This window comes from Diadema setosum, chromosome 10, assembly GCF_964275005.1.
Source record: "Diadema setosum chromosome 10, eeDiaSeto1, whole genome shotgun sequence".
Lineage (NCBI taxonomy): Eukaryota > Metazoa > Echinodermata > Echinoidea > Diadematoida > Diadematidae > Diadema > Diadema setosum.
This window is the reverse complement of record NC_092694.1, coordinates 38,151,207-38,171,540: the sequence shown is the minus strand read 5'-3', so window position 1 is coordinate 38,171,540 and position 20,334 is coordinate 38,151,207. Positions and strand designations below refer to the sequence as shown.

The 20,334-nt window shown below is 39.6% G+C and overlaps 1 protein-coding gene across 1 annotated transcript in view; it reads right to left on the bottom strand.

Moving 5' to 3' along the window:
* Positions 1 to 20,334, bottom strand: part of LOC140233696 (E3 ubiquitin-protein ligase MIB1-like) — a 346,055-nt gene that overhangs the window by 294,667 nt on the left and 31,054 nt on the right. The window contains exon 12 of the mRNA XM_072313796.1: positions 2,998 to 3,149. Within this exon, the coding sequence (XP_072169897.1) occupies positions 2,998 to 3,149 (152 nt within the window). The remainder of the gene's footprint in view (positions 1 to 2,997; positions 3,150 to 20,334) is intronic.

The window sequence follows — 20,334 nt, the reverse complement described above, 5'->3', positions numbered from 1 at the left end:
GAATATTACTTGAATAATGGCATTTTCTAAATGTCAATTGTAAAAGGTTTATCCTCCTAGCATATCTTTCAAGAAATTCTGACAAAGAAACTTGATAGATATTTGAAAACAAAACAAAAGGTAGGTTGATTTTTAATTCTTATTTTTTACAAAAGGGTCATTTACATACCCTTGATAGCACTGCCAAAGAGTTTCAGACAGAACAGTCTCATATTCTGTGTTATGTCATCTCTTCTCTTACTCAAGAAAATGTGTGATTGAAGGCATGGTATAGATCCTCTCCCATCAAATGTATAAGGGTATATTTTTTTAATCTCTATTTCTTTTCGCACAAACGTTTAGCTGCACGTACTGTACTTGACATTCATCTTATTTTGCTTGTTGCAGGTTTCGGCTATTTGTTTGTTTGTTTGTCCGCTTGTTTGTTGGTTGCTTGTTTGCTGTTGTTTATATCATTTGCTTGTAGGTCTTGGCTGTTTGTTTGGTTGATGTTATTGTGTTGTTGTTGTCGTTGCGGATGTTGTTGTTGTTGTTGTTGTTGTTGTTGTTGTTGTTGTTGTTGTTGTTGTTGTTGTTGTTGTTGTTGTTGTTGTTGTTGTTGTTGTTGTTGTTGTTGTTGTTGTTGTTGTTGTTGTTGTTGTTGTTGTTGTTGTTGTTGTTGTTGTTGTTGTTGTTGTTGTTGCCTTCAGTGACAAGCTACATCAAATGTATTTCAGCCTGTGAAACATTCAGACATTCCATATTTAACCTACTATGCTCACAGGAAATAACTGTGCGCAGAGTATGACATCCCAACCTACGTCGCACATACACCTGTATACAGCAGGTGCCTTATCGTGCATGGAAAGATACAGATAAACATTTCCAAGGGAGCGTTGCCTAATTTTAGCTCCTGGAATATTTCAGAAAAATAGTATATAATGTGACTAAGAGCAATATTTAGCATAACATGCTTTTATTGCCTGATTAAAACCAGAAATTGTTGAAGCAGCAGTAGTAGCAGAAATTGTAATATTAGTTATTATCTATCACAGAAGTAGCATAACTTGATAGTAGTGGTAGAAGTACTAATAGATGTTAGTGGTAGTAATGGTGGTACTACTACTAGTAGTGGTAGCAGCAGCATAAGTAGTAGTACAATTGGTAGTAGTAGTTATAGTATTGGTAGTAGCAGTAGTAGAAGTAGTAGTAGTAACAGTAACAAAAGTAGAAGTAGCAGCAACATAAGTAGTAGTAGTAATAGCAGGAGTAGTGGTAGTGGCAGTAGTAGTAGTAGTAGTAGAAGTAGTAGTAGAAGTAGTAGTAGAAGTAATAGTAGTAGTAGTAGTAGAAGTAGTAGTAGTAACAGTAACACTAGAAGTAGTAGTAGCATAGCAGTTGCAATAGAAGCAATGGTAGCATTTACCGCATCATGTTGTTGTTGTTGTTTTTTATGCAATTCTCTGCTTACCAAGTTATTATGCCTAGATTTTGAAGAATTTATTGACTAATACCGGTTAAATTATTTCAAGTATTCATGCTTATTGCCATGAAGACTTTACCCAGTGCAGCACCTAGACCACTCCACCACTGGTGTGACTACACAGTTCCATGCACTGCAAGATTCCCATTGGCTTCGTGACATTGTAAACATATGTCATGAGCATTCCTCACAAACATTACTCGGAACCAACATACTCCCAGCACTACATTCTACTTTCTAATCTTTGGTGTGTTTTTTTTTTCTATTTCTCCTTCCCCTGATTTGCTTATCTGTTCCCTTGGTTTGTCCCTTTCATCTTTGCATTTTCTCTTTCATCTTCTTACTGTTTTGCCATAATTTTGTCACTTCTATACTTTCATTTTTTTTTCTCTCTTTCTTGTTCAAATCTTTGTCTCCTCATCTTCTTCCTATTTTCTGTCCCTTCATCTCATTCTCATTTCCCTCTACGTATTTTCTTCTTCAATATAATTCCTTCTTCATATTTTCTACTTCTTTTCTCTTTCTTCTTTGGATTTTCTTCTCCTATTATATTTTCTACCTCTTAACAATTCCATTTCTTTCAATTTTCTATAATTTCTATATTCTTTCTTTTTCTTTTATGTTGTACTTTTCTATATTTTCTACCTATAATTTTTACTTATTTTTATTTTCTTCTCCTTCTGTTTTCTTCTTCTATTTCTATTTGTCTATTTTCTTATCTATATTTTCTACTTCTATTTTCTACTTCTGTAAATTTTTTTTTCCACATCTTTTTATTTTTCTTTCTTTCTAATATATTTACATTTTCTACTTCTTTCTATTTTCTCTGTCATTATATTTTTACTTATTTCTAATTTCTTCTTCTTCATATTTTCTATTTCTTTTCATTTTCTTCTTTTATATTTCCTACTTTTTTTTCTCCTTTATGTTTTCTTCCTCCAGCATTTTTAGTCTTTTTGCCTTCCTTAGATGACATTTGTTAAAGTTTCAGTCAAACTTAATATAAAAAAATGAAAACAGATTACACAGTTGCCGTGGTCACACTGGTAAAACATCACAAAGTTTAAGTTTGGCAAGTTTAAGTTCTCAAAGTTTTGCCAGTGTGACCACAAACTTGGTGACAACTTCTCACAAATCTTCTCCAGAACATTCACACTCAAACTACAAAAATTTTCCAAACCCCTGCAAATCTTCTCTAAGTTTATGCAGTTAGAATGCTTGCAATTGAAACTTCACGAAGTTTGTCATGTGACCAGTCCACCACCTGTTTACAGGCGGTGCCTCAAATTGTGCGCTCATTGGGATGTAATGTGTGCATTGTTACATCACAATCATAAGCTGTCAGACGGCGCATGCTTTCTTCTTTGTTGCACATGCGCACGAGTGACCCTAACCTTGAGAACTGAAACTTCGAGAAGTTTGGCTGCCAGTGTGAATTGGCTAACAAACTTTGTGAAGACTTCTCAAAGTCAAACTTTGAGAAGTTTTGCCACTGTCACTGCGGCCTGAGAGAGCAGTTCATAGCGCATTCTTACCTTGGATTGCCCCGCAGCGCAGCGTGGTGAAGAGCGTTGAAGCCGTTGTTGTTCGTCACACAGATGTCAGCGTTGTGGTCTAGGAGAAGGGAAAGGATGTCATCCCGCTTCTTGCTGATGGCATCGTGGAGGGGTGTGTCACCTTCAGAATCCTGGAAGACACAAAGATGATGATTAACTTGTTAACCCGGCGAGGACGAGTCCCTGAATATACTCGGGCAAGTGACTATGAGAAATGTGTGTTGTTGCAAAATCATTGGGTTATAAGGTGGCAATCACACTGGCTCTGAGACTAGGTAGTGACTCGAGTTTCGTTGGTTGCAGAGTGGTCATGGAGATATCTCCATGGTGACTTTGCGACCAGCAGAAGACTTGCTTCTCCTGGAGACTAGTCTGGTCTCCGGGTAGTCGCGAGAGAATTAAACATGTTCAATTTCTTCAGAGACTCTTTCCGGTCTCCAGCTGGTCTTGGAGATGTTTCCGGGGTGTTTCCCCGATTTTTCCTCAGTCGTGACCAAGACAAGGAGACTAATTTTGTCCGTGAGCTCTCTCGCAGACATCTCTGCAAACTTTCAGAGACTCCTTGGCAACATGCCACAGACGTCACAGAAACGCCTCCGCAACTGAAAGGATGTCTCTGTGACTTCCATGGATCTAGACAATGTAACCTCCAATGAGATACAGGCCCTTAACCCATTCTGTACATGCCAAATATGACCCAAAAAAAAAAACGAAAACCATTAATGCTTCTATACATCACATATTTTTGTGTTTACTTTTGCTTTGTCTTGAGGTTTGGGGTTTCTTTTTCTGGCTTTTAGCTACCACCTGACATTTACAGAGATTTAACACAGCCCGGGAAGTAGAGATCTAAGACCATTAAAAACGTAATTTTCCTGGAAGGAATGAATATTGAATGGGAAAGAAAGTCATTGTCCGTTCCCAATGACATTGTGATGTCATTTTAGGGGTACGACAGCTAGGATTTGGACAGAACATCACTTAAAAGCATAATTTACCATTTGCAGATAAAACAAAAACCCAGCATTAGTGCTTCAAATTAGGGATAGAAACAACCAATGTACAAATTTGAACCAGTATAATCGATGCTAGGTATTGTGAAATATACAAAATGTGAACAATAATTAAAATAAAATTTTTCCAGACTAAACCGTCTACATTTATGGTTTAGTGAAAAAAAATTGTGATATCTCCTTATATATTAGGGTTTATTGCAAAAAAAAAAAAAAATTATATGGAGGATGTTTTGTGATACAACTGGCCTACATTATATACATCAAAAGCAATATCTTGAACATTTTTTTTAAATCACTGCTCCCAAAAGAAAGCAGGACCTATAACCGATTATCATATTATCAATAAAAAAAAAAAAGATTTTCACTGCAATTTGAGATACAAGGTCTTGTCACACCAGCAATGACATATGGCACAAATTGAAAAGTAAATCAAATGCTGATGTGCAAACTGACCACATCATTGTTCTTTTTCAGCTTGCCTTTTTAGGGCAACTAAATTATACTGCCATCATATGCACCCAAAGTGAAAGCTGGGATAATACACCATGTAACAGAAGCGAATAAAGTTTTGGTCTCATAATCCAATTAGAAAAAGCGAAAGTACATGTACTTGAGTCACTTCTTCTAGACAAAGGATGGTGCTGACTCTATGCAAGTCTCCGTTTAACCCTAGAGTCTCAAGGAAGACTTCTTGGAGTATATGCGAGGAACAAAGTTATATGTGACCCACTACAACAAAAGGATCCAAAAGTCGGGGTAGGACAATTTTCTGAAAATGACATGACATCATTCCCTAAATTCTTCCACTTTAATTTTATTTATAACACAACTCAAAACAAATACTCGGTGGCGGAGATATCGATGATTGCCAGGGGCGGAGTCTATCTGCGGCACTAAATCCAAATCTTTGGACACGTTTCTGCTCCGTTGAAAGTCAGAAAATTATGGCCCAGAAAAATGCTAATTTCTTGCCTTTGATCACTTAGCTTCAAAATTTCGGCAGACGATAGACAATACATCAGACTACAAAATTATGCCAAAAACAGAAATCCGATCGTTTTGACCAATTTTGATGATCTGACTTCAAACTCGATTTTCTCAGCTCAGCCTTCAGCGACTTTAGGATCCTTTTGTTGTGGCGGGTCACATAGTTTCTAAGCAGTGGAGTTTGAAAGGTGTAAGCAGCTGAGTTAGTGATCCTCATACGTGTGTGGCATATAGGGAAAGAAGGATAGTGAGAGTGTGAGAGTGAAAGAGAGATATAGAGAGAAAATAAAGAGAGAGAGAAGGAGGGAAGGAGAGAGGGATATGACAGCAAGATACATTCCTGAGAGGGCACAAATGTTTTGTCTTTGCCAACTTTGGCGCACAACTTGCCTGCGCCGGAGCACTTTCTCTTTCTTGGTTCTCGCCACCAGCATCGATTGTCTACAAACCACATAGCAAACTGGCTACGACAAATAGAAAACATTTTTGTATCCGTGGGCAAACACACATAGCTGGATGCATACTATGCATCCTCTTCCCCCCCCCCCCCCCACCAACATTTTTCTTTGACGAGTATGTGAAAGACACTCTACACCTGATCAAATTGCTACCAGCAGCTGGTATCAAGAAACCACCTTTGTCATTTCTGAAATATTTATTGTGACCTCTAAAAGTATTATCTCCCACCATTACACTCATACCAACTTGCGCCATAGAAGATATCGTAGATAGATAGATGATTCTAACAATACCAATCTCACTGTATCATCATCCATCTATTCCACACTCCTCCTCTCTTTGGTTACTTCAAAACATAAAATAGAAGTGTTTCAATATCCCTAGTACACTTGTTTCTTTTCCCTTCTTTCTATTCATACTTAACTGTTCAGCCTGCATTATCATCTTTTGCACAGAATGTTGTTGGGCTTCGGTTTTTTGTTTGTTTGTTTTTTCCCCTAACTGGCAGATATATCCTTCTACTATATTAGTTTCTCTGCAAGTACATATTTCTGCATATTCTGTTTTTCCCCCTTCACTGTCCATCTCTTACTTTTTTATCTTTTCTCTGGCATATCTCTTTCATCTCTATCCCCTTTTCGTACTCTCTTCTTTTGCTTTTTTGTTTAATCTTCACAATTCTTCTCTCTCTCTCTCTCTCTCTCTCTCTGTAATATAATATTGAAATATATAAGTTACACACATATATGTCCATATATGTGTATGCATTTGTTTGTATGGTGATATATTCATATTTTGTTCTGTCTCTTTCTTTCTCTATCTCTCTAAATAAGATGTATGTTTGTGTATGTGTTTGTGTGTGTATATATATATATATATATATATTTCTTCTCTATCTCTTTCTATCTCTATAAAGCTGATGTGTGTGTGTGTGTGTGTGTATGTGTGTATGTATGTATTCATATTTTCATCTCTCTTTCCATATCTTTCTCTCTCTCCCTCTCTATCTCTCCTCACTATTTTCTTTCCTCTTCAGATACTACTACTTCCCTTAACCCTCCTTCAGCCTCCTCCACTCTTGCATTACTGGAATACACCCCATACCAGGCAAGTTTGAAAAGTTGTCATCGCTGCGCACCCACACATAACTCTTATGCAAAGATATGCTTCGGACAGGATGAGGAATATATGTTTAACCCAGTTTGCAAGATACACAAAAGCAGCAATTAATGCACAACCACAAACTGGCATGCTCTCAATTAATCAATGGCTGCTCCTTGTAGCAAGGCTAAGAGTATGTTGCCTCTCTACACTGAATACAAGAGGATGACATCATTCTCGGACAATTTAACATTTCCACTTCAGATATAAGAAAAAAATTAAAGGATTTAGCATTTAAACTATAGCCTTAGTTCAAGACACAACTGGATAAATAGAATGACAACGAAATATATTTTGCATAAAGATGCATTCTCTAAAACAATGAGTGCAGAAAAAGGATTTTTTTTTTTCAATTTCTCTTCTAAACAAATTATGTTCTTTAATGCAAAATGTATATGCCTCATCAACTAAAAAAATACCAACACTTTACTGGAGTGAAGACTACAGTGTTTTGAAGTATGAATCAGGTATTAATATGTCCAGATTTGACAAATAAAATAAGATTGTAATCACTCATGAGTGGTCCCATAAATACAAACATATGTGGGGTCTGTGATGTAATGAGGATATTATCAAGGTCTTTCCAAGGTGTGTTCAATTAAATGACATATTATTTGATGTCAACAACGCACAACATCCCTAGCCACCAGGGTCTAGGGCTGCCAAAGGGGCCTGGAAGCTCTAGAGTTGTAGATGCTTTCTCCTGCTATCTTAGCCTTATTCTTAAATATATACCACAAAAGTAATGTTAGGTGGGAGAATGTTACATCTTCAGCAAGAAAAATGAATCTTAAAGATAATATAAAGTTTTGGTACCTCAAAAGTTTCCCTGAATTTCCTTGTCTTAGTTTGTGTTTCAGGTTAAAGTACCTTTCATATAACTAACACTGTGAGACTTACTCGCCCCAAAGTGCTCTCATGTCTTAGTAATCATGCAATTAACTGCGACCAGCAGCCCCATACGCATAGCGCAATGAGACTTCGCATTGTAGTATTCAGGATCATAAAAGATTTAGTATCGCGGGTAAATGTCAACTTAAAATCCAAAAATTTCTTCAATTTGAAGACTTACCAATTAAGTTGAAGTATTGAAAACAGGCTTCGGGCAACGCTTGGTTCTGCCAATAGTCCCTTTCTGTTCGAATTGATGACTGAATTTGACTCAGTCGAGAGGACCTTGGGAGAGCTACATACACTGAATACTACGGCCAGCGCATTGGCACACATCACATGCGCACAAATTTCAAATCCATGAACGGATAAGATGTTTGTGTGCGCATGCGCTGGCCGTCAATTCAGTGTAGCTCTCCCAAGGTCCTCTCGACCGAGTCACATTCAGTCATCAATTCGAACAGAAAGGGACTATTGGCAGAACCAAACGTTGCCCGAAGCCTGTTTTCAATACTTCAACTTAATTGGTAAGTCTTCAAATTGTAGACATTTTTGGATTTTAAGTTGATATTTACCGGCAATACTAAATCTGTCATGATGTTGAATGCTACAATGCGAAGCCCCATTTAGCTATGCGTATGGGGCTGCTGGTCACAGTTAGCTATGCATATGGGGCTGCACGCTGCTGGTCGCAGTTGTCATGCAATAATGGTTTCGTAAATATGTGTACTACCTCGCCGCCGTATGGCCGCGGCTCTGGTACGAAACCATTATTGCATGATTACTAAGACATGAGAGCACTTTGGGGTGAGTAAGTCTCACAGTGTTAGATATATGAAAGGTACTTTAACCTGAAACACAAACTAAGACAAGGAAATTCAGGGAAACTTTTGAGGTACCAAAACTTTATATTATCTTTAAGCAGGAGACATACAGCTAGAGTGGAGAAATTCCAACCTGAAAGCAGAGTTGAAGTCTCTGCATAAATATTCAGTTCAACCTCAGGTAAAAGAAACAATATTCATTGAGAAAAAAAATGAGACATATATAAGCCTCCTTTAATACTCATCACGATATCTTATCACTTTCAGTCACAGCTCCAATTGGAAAAAACAAAAAACAAACATGATTTCATGGCTTTGTAATTTTTTCTCAAATTGAATGACTTGGAGGCCATTGATGAAAATCTTCTCATATTAAGAAGCATCTCCTGTTATCACAGACTGCTTGTGTGTGTGATACAGTGTACTACCAACACAGAAGGCAATGTGTGGGTATACACAAAGAAGGGCCCATACAACTTCCAGGTATTATCCAACAAAGCATTGGTGTGTGAAGTCCTTTCCCTGGCACATGTGGCGAAATCAACAAGGTGGGGGGAAACAGAGTTCAGATGGGTCCCCGAGAATGCAACCTAGATGTTACCAACAACCTTAGTGCCGCCGATTACGACGTTCGAGTCTGGGCGGACTAGCAGCTAGCCTCTTTTCAGAATTCTACACGGATCTTGATCACAGTCCGCATGATAGCCAATTCATGCCTTCTCACAGAGAGGATATAATGCCATTGAAAAATCAGAGACTACAACCTACTGTAAGAGTTGTACAGGCTATGCAAAGATGGGGATATAAATATTGCTGGAATGTACAGCACCCATCCACAATAAAACACAGCACTCAGCCTTGAACCAAGGCCATAGCATAATGTACAATAGATACCTTACAAGCTATGCAAGGAATCTGAAATCGACCTAAACGTTCCCTGAACTTTTTCAATTCCCTGCCCGCATCCTACAGTTTCTTTTCCCTGGTTTATCCTCACATGTACATCTACATCTTTCAGTCATTCCATTAGTTTACCTTGTCCTTTTTAATGCTCCAAACATTTCATCAAAATTACAGCAATATATTATCCATTTCCTCTCAGCTGCATGTAATCAAGATGCAGGACCCCGGACAAAAAGAGAAGAGTCTTAAGAGGAGCCTAATCCACTTGCAATGTGCATACTAATACTATTACTAAGACCACGTGTCATGGGTGCACATGTGTGATATCCACACGATATGACACACACATACAAAAATGAAAAGCTGTTTCAGACTTATCAAAGAACTTGTTTGTAATCAGATCTGAAACAAATTGCCCTTCAGGCATGTGTACAAATATAACAAGACACAAGTTCATAGCACAATGTAAGAGTGAAATTCCTCCTGGTCAAATTCAGGACATTTATCTTGCTCAGAAAGGATAAAAAATGAAATAAAACTATGAACACATTAAAGGGAAATGGTCCTTCCTGTGGGACAGAATATCATCATCTTGAGCTTGGCTTTTCTCGCCCGATGCGTGATTTATGGATGGTGTGACATCATTACATCAGAGACTTTTAGTGTGTATTAAATGCATGGTCTACTTTGATTGACAGTTATCTAGCCTTATATTGCTGATCTTTGTACAGAAGATGGCTCATGAATGACCTGAGGGATACTATCATCATTACTCTAATAATCAAAATGATAATAATCGTCATTATCATTATCATTATTACCGTTATTATAATTACCATTATTATCAATATCATCATCACCATCACCATTATGTAATTATTATTATGATCATGAAAGATTATTAACATTATTATTAATATTGGATCATCACCATCATCATTTTCTGCATCACCTACACCAATATCATCCCACTCAGGGTTGAAGTGCTAACTTTTTGAATATTACAGTTATATAGAATACACATAAAGTACTAGAATTTCTTGAAAGGCAAAGGTTTTGATCACCATTCCACTGAAATGTTCACTAGAAATGTATGAAAATAAATAAATAGATACATGTGAAATGTTGCACTCATAATCATAACACTATATATACCAATAAAATCATCAGCTACAGGGTTGTACCTTTGGATTTGCTCTGACCATGAACAAATTGCACTGATTTTTTGGATGTTTTTTTTTTCCTTTCTAGAAACTGCTCAATGTATCAATCATTCAACTCATCATAAAAACATCTAGCACAATGAAATAAAGTTTCGTTCTGACCATAAATCAGAGGTTGTGGCAGGTTTACAAAACAGAATGTCACTGCTAGTCAGCAGTAGGAGCCCGAGACCAGTGACTCAGAATCACACTAAAACATTATTCCCCAAACCAGGGCTACCACCAAGGAAGTCATGTTCTTCTTTTGGGTGGCTCTCTGCTGTCACATTTCGTTTCAAGACCATTGCTCAGCGCCAAACTATGTCGGGACTTCACGAGAGAGATGACAGCTCGCACCAATAAAAGTGGAGGAAGACGAAGGCGGGGGTGGGCGCGAGGAGTTGGAATTGTTCCCGGAGAGAAGTTATCACAGTTCAGGGCATGTGTGTCAATACATGTTGTAATGATGTCACACCAGCCCATAAATCACGCAGCGGGCGAGAAAAGTCAAGTTCAAGATGATGATGATGAAGTTCTATTCCGCAAGAAGGACGGGGGTGACTAAGACTCACAACACGAAGGTTTTCAACGACAAGATATGCTTGACGATAGATTCATCATATTCATGTATTCATGTTGTTGTTTGGGTTTTTTGCATCAAAAGCACCATGGAACCATTCATTCATCATCTGCGAGAGTAAAGCTCTTTGATTAATTTTAGGGCATGATTTTAATATTTTCAATGTCCTTTCCTACAAATCATGTAATTCTGTTGTGCAGCAAATACAAAATCACTATTGCCCACGGTAGATTAAATTTTTCAGGAGTTTGTACCCATTGGCTAGCATATATATCTTATTTTGCACCTGCATTTCATAGGTCTGTAACATTGATAGATACTTTGAGTCATGAACCAGATTCTTACATTAAAAAAAAAAAAAATGACACTGTCAGGGTTTCCGAATACTGGAAGTATAATTACAGAATATTTTTCAGTGTGTTCATAAATGTCACTCTCCACAGAAGAAGTATTAAAAAGTGTAAATTTACATTGCTCAAAAATTAAGAATGAAAGAAAGATATTCCACCAAGATTTCTGAACTGTTTCCTTTGTGTAGATTAATTCACAAGTTTGCTGAAAAAGTTTCAGTTACCTCTTTAGCTCTGTTAACATTCTGACTATTCTAAAGACATTTAATCACAGCCATTCCGGGTGAATGACCAGCTGTATAACCACCTTTTGCACTCACACTCCAGAACAACAGAATGAAAATCATGCAATGAAAAACTAACCCATTGAGGACGAGCACCAAGCATACTCGGGCAAGTGTCTATGGGAACTGTGTGTTGTAGCTAAATCTGCCTGTCCTCAAAAGGGTTAATACAGGAATCTAACCTCACACATTCCCGAAAATAAGCTCACCTAAATGCACTATTCCAGACAAACAATTAAACAAACAAACTCAAACAGACACTGATAAAACTTAACCGAGAAGTCAAAGACTGTGAAAATGTGAGATCCTATCAACACTATCCTATATGTGACCAGCTTCAGCAAAAGGATACGCAAGTCCGGGGAGGTCGACTTTCTGGAATTGATATGACGTTATTCCCTTACTCTTGTGCTTTATATGCATACATAACACGACTCATAAAAGTACCCAGTTGCGGAGATATCAATGACTTTAAGAGAGTGTGTTGAGTGGTCTAGGAAATTGGCATTTCAAGTAAACCACCTTAAAAGCTTTTCTTCTGATGGAATCGTGATCAAGGGGAGGTTACACAGTTTTCACCTCTTGACAATAGAAGGTGTGCCCATAGCAACCTCCACGATGTTTATTCCAGCTTAACGCCAGCTCACTGAGCTGCCTACGTCCAACCAATCAGTAACCAAGATGCCACGTACTCACCAACAAAATCATTTCCTTGTTGCTAGGGGTGGAGCTTATCTGCGGCGCTAAATCTAAATCTTGGAACTTAAACTTGGAAAATCATGGCCCAGAAAAACCCTAATTTCATCCTCTTCCTTTGATCATTTACCTTCTAAATTTCAGCAGATATTAGACAAAACATTTAACGACAAAATTACGGCAAAAACAGAAAGTTGATGGTTTTGACCGATTCTGATGATCTGACTTCAATCTCGATTTTCTTGACACAGTCTTCAGCGACTTTTGGATCCTTTTGACATGGCGGGTCACATTTGCTACCCTGCATTACAAAACCAACAAAAAGTTGCAACACTTCATTTTACTTGAGAACTCAAAAAAGGTGAAATGGGTTACGCAAGTTAATCTTGAGTTGTTCATATTTCCCAAAAGAGCTATTCTTCTTCTACATTATTCTTGAGCTTGGAATAATGAAACAAATGGAAAAGTGTGTCTTCAGCAGTTTTTTTGTTTTGTTTTGTTTTTTGCTACCCTTTCTTTGTTGAGTAGTGTGATTAGAGGCCCATTTTAATTTCTTCAAAATCTCTTACACACTCTTCACTTTCAAGTCTAATAACTTTTGAAAAGATAATGCTACTGCTTTGAAAGTTGGCATTAATGATGGTCAAAATGTGTCTATAGAGCATGCTAAATATCAACATAGTCTAATCATCCCTTCATTGTCATTGCTATGTGGTTTACATCCTGGTTTTTTTTTTCCCATTCATCACACATGTACATGACTTGGTAAAGATCAAGTGCTTGAATAGACCCTGCACTTCATTATAGGGCTTCTTTTCTCAGTTCATACTTTTCCAGTGTGTGCTTTCTTTCCAATAATTAGACAGGTTAGGAGAGTCCATTTAATTGAGTTATACATCATTTTAAAGCTTAGAGTCTGCTCTTTCAAAATCTGCCCTTACCTAGAAATCCAAGTCTGATGAATTTTAGTTGATTCCATGATCAAGGTCACATACTGTAAAACATGATATATTCGCGGCACAAAATTTTCGCGAATTGGAGCCGACGGCCTTTTACGTGGCATGAAATTTTCTCCAACTGCCACTGGCGTTCAATGCATATAATGTCGACAAGAAATTTCGCGTGCATTTTAATTTCACGAATCTTGGCGCTCGTGAAATTCACGAAATTAAAATGCACACGAACATTCCTCGTTTTACAGTATAATGTAGATTGGCTCATAAATTGGATCAGAACCATTTTTGCCATTAGGGAGATGGTAGCAGCAACCAAAGCCCACGCTTACCTATTTCATATTTTTTTAATCATATAATGGCGCATGAGCTATACTTGGAATTTTATAGGTGGCTTTCTTCTCCTTCTTCTTCTTCTTTTTTTTTTTTGTTCAAAGAATCATCATTAAGGAAGCTCGCTGCTCTGGTATATTTTTCTCTTGCACGTCTTGCTCGGATTTTATGATGTAAGTTTTCACAGGCAATTTCTTTTTTAACAGTAGAGGGCGAGAATTTAAAGCAACAGAGCAGTTCTTAGACTGGGATTCATGTTAGCCCAGCATAGCAACTTATGTCCCCAATGAAAATATTAAATAGTCATTATGTCATTACGAATCAGATGAGCTGTTTAATCTTAAGACAGCAGGCAGCCTGCTCAAATACACTCGAGATATAAAGGAAATTTAAAAAAAAATACTGGAAATACACAACCAGTAAGCCTTGTGATATAAACCTGTCAAGCTTTGGTGCTGCTTTTTTTAAATATGCAAATGTCTATTTTAGCCATAACTTGGGAGGGGGGGGGGGGGTTCAGTATGCCTTACACCAGTTGATTTATACACTGATATGGCAATGCACCTGACTCACTGCATAACCCACTGAATCATCTCTTCTTTTTACTTTGGAAGTGATATAAGTTAAAGTGCATCAAACCAAGCAGGTCTACAGTAGGTGACACGAGTTATATTGTTCCTCAATCTCAAAATGGGATTCCTTCCAACTTGCTTGCTGGGGCTAACGGACATATACCTCATGGTTACATCTAAAAATTTGACCTGCCCTGGATTTGTGGCCCATCATCTAACCCTGCTCGGTGTGGAGCTGCAGTTTTTGTTCTGTTTTTCTCTGGTCTTACTTTATCCGACAAGGCGTGGCCATCATAATCTTACTGCAGCGGAGAAAAGTTTTCTCCTGGTTGGTGAAGACTGCAAAGAGCACCTTGTAACGGCGGACCAGAGATTTAATGTTTACAGAGAAAATGCCAGCTAAGATTCTAAGTACGTCCATCGCATCAATCAAATCAGCTTAATTGGAACTTTACAAGGGAGGAGGGGATACTATTCCCCATCCTCCTTGTTTTTCTTTGAGCTTATGGAGCTAAACTTGCCAGTGACCGTACCAGAAACTGGCAAAGCACAGAAGGGCGGTAACAAACCTTTCTCAATGTACATCAAACAAATCTGTCATGGAGAACTCTGCATTCTCCACAGTCCAACTCCTTTGCATAAATCTGTCATATGTACATCAGTCGGTGAAAATTTCACTACACCACCCCACGTGTGCCAACACTAATTAATTTGCTCTTTTCCTTTTCATTTTTTTTCCCCCTACGCAAGTCGTGGGGAAAAAAATCAATTAAGGATGCTGCTGTGATATTAAAGTATTGTTCCCGCATACAACTCCCCCATTTCAGGGGTGGATCCAGGAATTCTGTAAAGGGGGGGCGCAAACAACATTTCTGGTGCTACTTTCAGGTTTCGTTTCATTTTTTTTTCTTTTGTTTTAACAACAAATAAAGAAGGGGCGTGCGCCCGGTGTGCCCTCCTCTGGATCTGCCACTGCATTTATTGCTTCACTCTTGTATTCATAAATGTCTGTGTACATCTGGGGACAGTACGCCAGTTTGCAATGAAGACCACTTGGTATACTGAACGATGTACATGTAGTTGCATCACAAAGCAACAACGAACAGATATCATGAACATTTGCTATATCCAGGTTTCATCTCGGGCTGTTATTACATCCAAACCTATAAATCATCCTGCAGTTGCTCTCTGGTGGTGACAGTTACGTGGAGTTCTGAAAAAGTTTTTTGCAAACACAACGGTCACCAAAAAGCAGGACATGTTTTGCCTCTTTACTCAAAGACATCGTTTGCTATCACTTCCGACGGCGTGGATTTACATTTACCTCATTATTAGAGGCATAAAGTGTTTTTTACTGCATTGCAGATGCCAGACTTGCATCAGTGTATTGGTTTAACAAAAGGGGTATAACTGAATAATCATCTTCTATTCTTTAACGTGCAAGTAAAGTGGTATGCACATCAAAGTCTTCTTCTTATTCCCCTATCAATCTCAAGATTCCAGGGCCCTATTTTATGAAGAGTTAAAATTGATTGTAAAGTTGCTTTCCATGATAAGTCTATGGCAGCCTGTGTGTTAAGTAAATTTAAAATCGATTTTATCTTTTGATAAAACAGGGCCTAGTTGTAGATAGTATTTGCATGAGAAATAGGATATCTGATAGCCCTTTACTAACAGTGAGACACATTTGCAATTATTTTTCTGTGTATCACATTCCTTAGCCTTGCACACATTTCAAAAGCTCAATGGTAGGAGCCTTAATGCCATTGTTTAGACTGTACTAATTTTCACCTGTCCCTCCAAAATGGTTCCTTTTGCAGAACCCTTCCTCAATCTGGTCGCTTTCACCAGTCCCTTTCACCAGTGTTCTACTGTCTCTTGCACCAGTCTCATCCACCAGTCTCTTCTACCCATACCCTTCCATTGGTCCCTTCCACCTGTCCCTGCCGCCCTGCACCTTTCCATTGGTCCCTTCCACCTGTCCCTGCCGCCCATATCCTTCCATTGGTCCCTTCCGCCGGTCCCTGCTGCCCGTACCCTTGCATTGGTCCCTTCCACTGGTCCCTGCTGCCCGTACCTTTTCATTGGTCCCTTTCACCGGTCAACGCCTCCCGTACCTTTCCATTGGCCCCTTCCACCGGTCCCTGCCGCCCGTAACCTTCCATTGGTCCCTTCCATCGGTCCTTGCTGCCCGTACCCTTCCATTGGTCCTTTCCACCGGTCCCTGCCACCCGTACCCTTCCATTGGTCCCTTCCACCGGTCCCTGCTGTCCGTAACCTTCCATTAGTCCCTTCCACCGGTCCCCGCTGCCTGTACCCTTCTATTGGTCCCTTTCACCGGTCCCTGCCAGCCGTAACCTTCCATTAGTCCCTTCCATTGGTCAATCCCACCAGACCCTGCCACCCGTACCCTTCCATTGGTCCCTTCCACCGGTCCCTGCAGCCCGTACCCTTCCATTGGTCCCTTCCACTGGTTCCTGCTGCCCGTACCTTTTCATTGGTCCCTTCCACCGGTTCCCCGCCTCCCGTACCTTTCCATTGGCCCCTTCCACCGGTCCCTGCTGCCCGTAACCTTCCATTGGTCCCTTCCATCGGTCCCTGCTGCCCGTACCTTTCCATTGGTCCTTTCCACCGGTCCCTGCCACCCGTACCCTTCCATTGGTCCCTTCCACCGGTCCCTGCTGTCCGTAACCTTCCATTAGTCCCTTCCACCAGTCCCCGCTGCCTGTACCCTTCTATTGGTCCCTTCCACCGGTTCCTGCCGGCCGTAACCTTCCATTAGTCCCTTCCATTGGTCCCTCCTGCCGCACCCCGCCACCCGTACCCTTCCATTGGTCCCTTCCACCGGTCCCTGCCGGCCGTAACCTTCCATTAGTCCCTTTCATAGGTCCCTTCCATCGGTCCTTGCTGCCCGTACCCTTCCATTGGTCCCTTCCACCAGTCCCTGCAGCCCGTACCCTTCCATTGGTCCCTTCCAGTGGTCCTTGCTGCCTGTACCCTTCCATAGGTCCCTTCCACTGGTCCTTGCTGCCCGTACCCTTCCATTGGTCCCTTCCACCTGTACCCTTCCACTGGTCCCTTCCAACAGTCCCTTCCAATCAGCTTCCACTGGTTCCTGCCACAGGCCCTTCCCCCAATCCCTTCTACATTCCCTTCCATCGGTCCCTTCCACTGGTCCTTGCTGCCCGTACCCACCACTCCCTTCTATCAGTCCCTTCAACATGTCCCTTCTTACTTGTCCATTCCAATGAAAGTCCCTTGCAACAGTCCTTCTACCAGTCCCTACCACCAGCAATATCCAGATCTGTCTCTCCTACCAGTATCTTTGATTCCCTTCCACTAGTCCTTTCCATTGGTTCCTTCCACAAGTTCTTTCCAATGTAGCCTACAGTTTCCTTCTTGTCTCATGGAGGATGCTAAGTCAGGGAGAGATAGGAGACAAGTCCCTCCCCCTCCTCCTCCCACCCCCCCCCCCCCCCAAAAAAAAAAGAAATCTAGGGACATTCATTCATATTGTGACAGATAACACGATTAAACCATTCACATCATCACTGAACATTCATTATATATAATTACTCCTTTGCTTTGAAATTTTGTAACCATTCAATAAAAAGTTGGGGTTACCATTGACCCTGGACCCTCCCCCCCCCCCCCACTTTGGGTCATAGTAATTGAAATTTCTTGATCTACACCCCCCCCCCCCCCTTGAAAAAATCCTGGCTATATAGGCCTGTTCCACGTGTGATTAAACAAAATATTAATGTGTCTACATGTATTCCTTTTATCATTAAAATTAAAATTAATTTCAAAGTGGAGTGGAATTTAGCATTAATTATCTCATTTTTTTTTTTTTTTGACAGATGAAGCAAACACAATGAAAAGATTTTTGTGTGTGTGTTTTCCTTGAATTGCCAAGTATGACATGCCTGGGTAACAGCACTAGTTTCCCAAAGTTGAAATGGGTGGGCGGAATGCTTCTGTCCTCAAAACAAGTCCTGACATGTCTGCCTCCATACTCATTGCAAGAATCACGACCGGCTTCGGCACTAGCCTGCTACAATAGACGGGGGGCAAGCAGGCAAACGCAGAAAGATGGACAGGGATGCAAACAATGAGGAAGAGAGCGAGAGAAAGATTGTAAAATGAGAATAGGAAGAAGAGAATTAGAGAGAAAGGAGAAAGAGAGAGATGGCTAGAAATACAATGAGCATGACAGAGGCCCCACCATTCTTGTATCCATCCAATGTTTTGGAGGTGAGCAGATTGCATGACTTTGACTAAATACAAATTACGAGACCACACGTGATACTGCGTATCAGTTCCATAATGCATGATACCCACATCTATACATATGCATGGGACTGAATCACATTCATCCATCAAGCAATTGCCCTTTCACCTTTTGTAAGATTGGAAATGCAATCGTAATGGACATTTATTACTACACATAATTGGCATAATACTACCTGTCAATGAAGGAGAGCTGGCTATCAAAGTTATCATCATTGTTGGTAGAGTGGTTTAGTGGTTCACATCTCTGACTCATAAGATATGGGTCCTGGGTTATAGCCCGGTTCAGAAAACTGTGGCCCGAATCAAGAAATATTATACCACCACCACTTTTCTCTACTGACAGGAATACGTGGGTTACTGTCTGGTATAGAATCACAAACGTACATCATGCATCCGACATCTAGTGGGTCTACTTTTTTTGCAAATCTATATTTCCCCACTATTTCCTGTGTGGCAAAATTGTGGCGTACAGTAATGAATGGAGAAATGAATGCATGCACATCACAATGCACATGAGAGATAATATGTTTTTGCAAGCTGTTAAATCAATAAATAGCCCCCAACTCAAAAATTCGAGAAAATAAAACCCTGCAAAATATACATGTATGGCGTATACAGCAGAAAGTAACTTCTCCACCAGTGAAAACCAAGAAATGGTGCAGGGATAGTGAACACATTATTATCACTGTATAAAAAGGCAACACACTCAGAAGCTGCAGGAAAGGGGAGGGTGTGATATTGCGAGCAATAGCTACATACGATATTCACAATAATAGACCCATCCCTTGAAATCTGATTCTCATTCCATCAGTGTTTTAAAAACAAAACAGACAAACGTCTAAAAAAATAAAATGAATAAACAAACACAGAAACATATTAATCAATCAATCAATCAATGATATTTACACAAACATCAATGATACTGTACGAGCTGAAATTTTCACGAATTTTGCGAATCGCCTTTGAACTTCAAATGGTTAATTATGCCTTTAACATCATAAGCACTATTATCACTCTCATCATCACTTTACACCATTTATGTAATGTCCTCAAGCTCAGCAATACCACAGTAACTGACATCATCTCTAAGAATATCACTAACAGCAACATTCTTGCCATCACCTCAAAGGCATTTATGACATCATCCTCCATCTGATTGTCATCATCATCAGAAGCATCACTGACATCCATAGTAACATTCGAACTACCAACAACATCACTGCCATCATCACCATTGGCAGCAGTATCATCATCACCACCAGCCGCAAACTCATCAATAATAATCACATCTTGCCTCCTGTTTCTGTAGACCTGTTTCTCTCTCCCTCTCTGAGTGTGTGTGCGTACATGCAGGGCTCAACATTACCAGTGACCTGGTGGCCCAGGGCCACTAAAAATTGATGTCGGGCCACCATATTAAAAAAAAAAAGGCTATGTTTTGGTGGCCTTATCAGGCAGCTGAAATTCAAAATTAATGTTTATAATGCCTTTTATTTCAGACCAATACATTTCTTTTTCCGTTGGCCAAAATTTCACATTCATACAGAAATTTTACCACAGAAAAGTTAGCGTGGCCCTGATACACATGTACATTGTATGTAAATATTGCCGATGTTATATGTATATATGCTACGTTTTTGTTTTATTTTTCTCTCTCTAGATGTACTATGGATCCAGCTTTAGGAAGACATTGCTCATAATCACTTTATCAATGAGACACCCGACCTTGGAAAGACAATTTGTAAATGTATCTCCCTAACGTTTTAAACTAAACTTTGTCTCTTCAATCGATGCTTTAATGCTGACAATGCT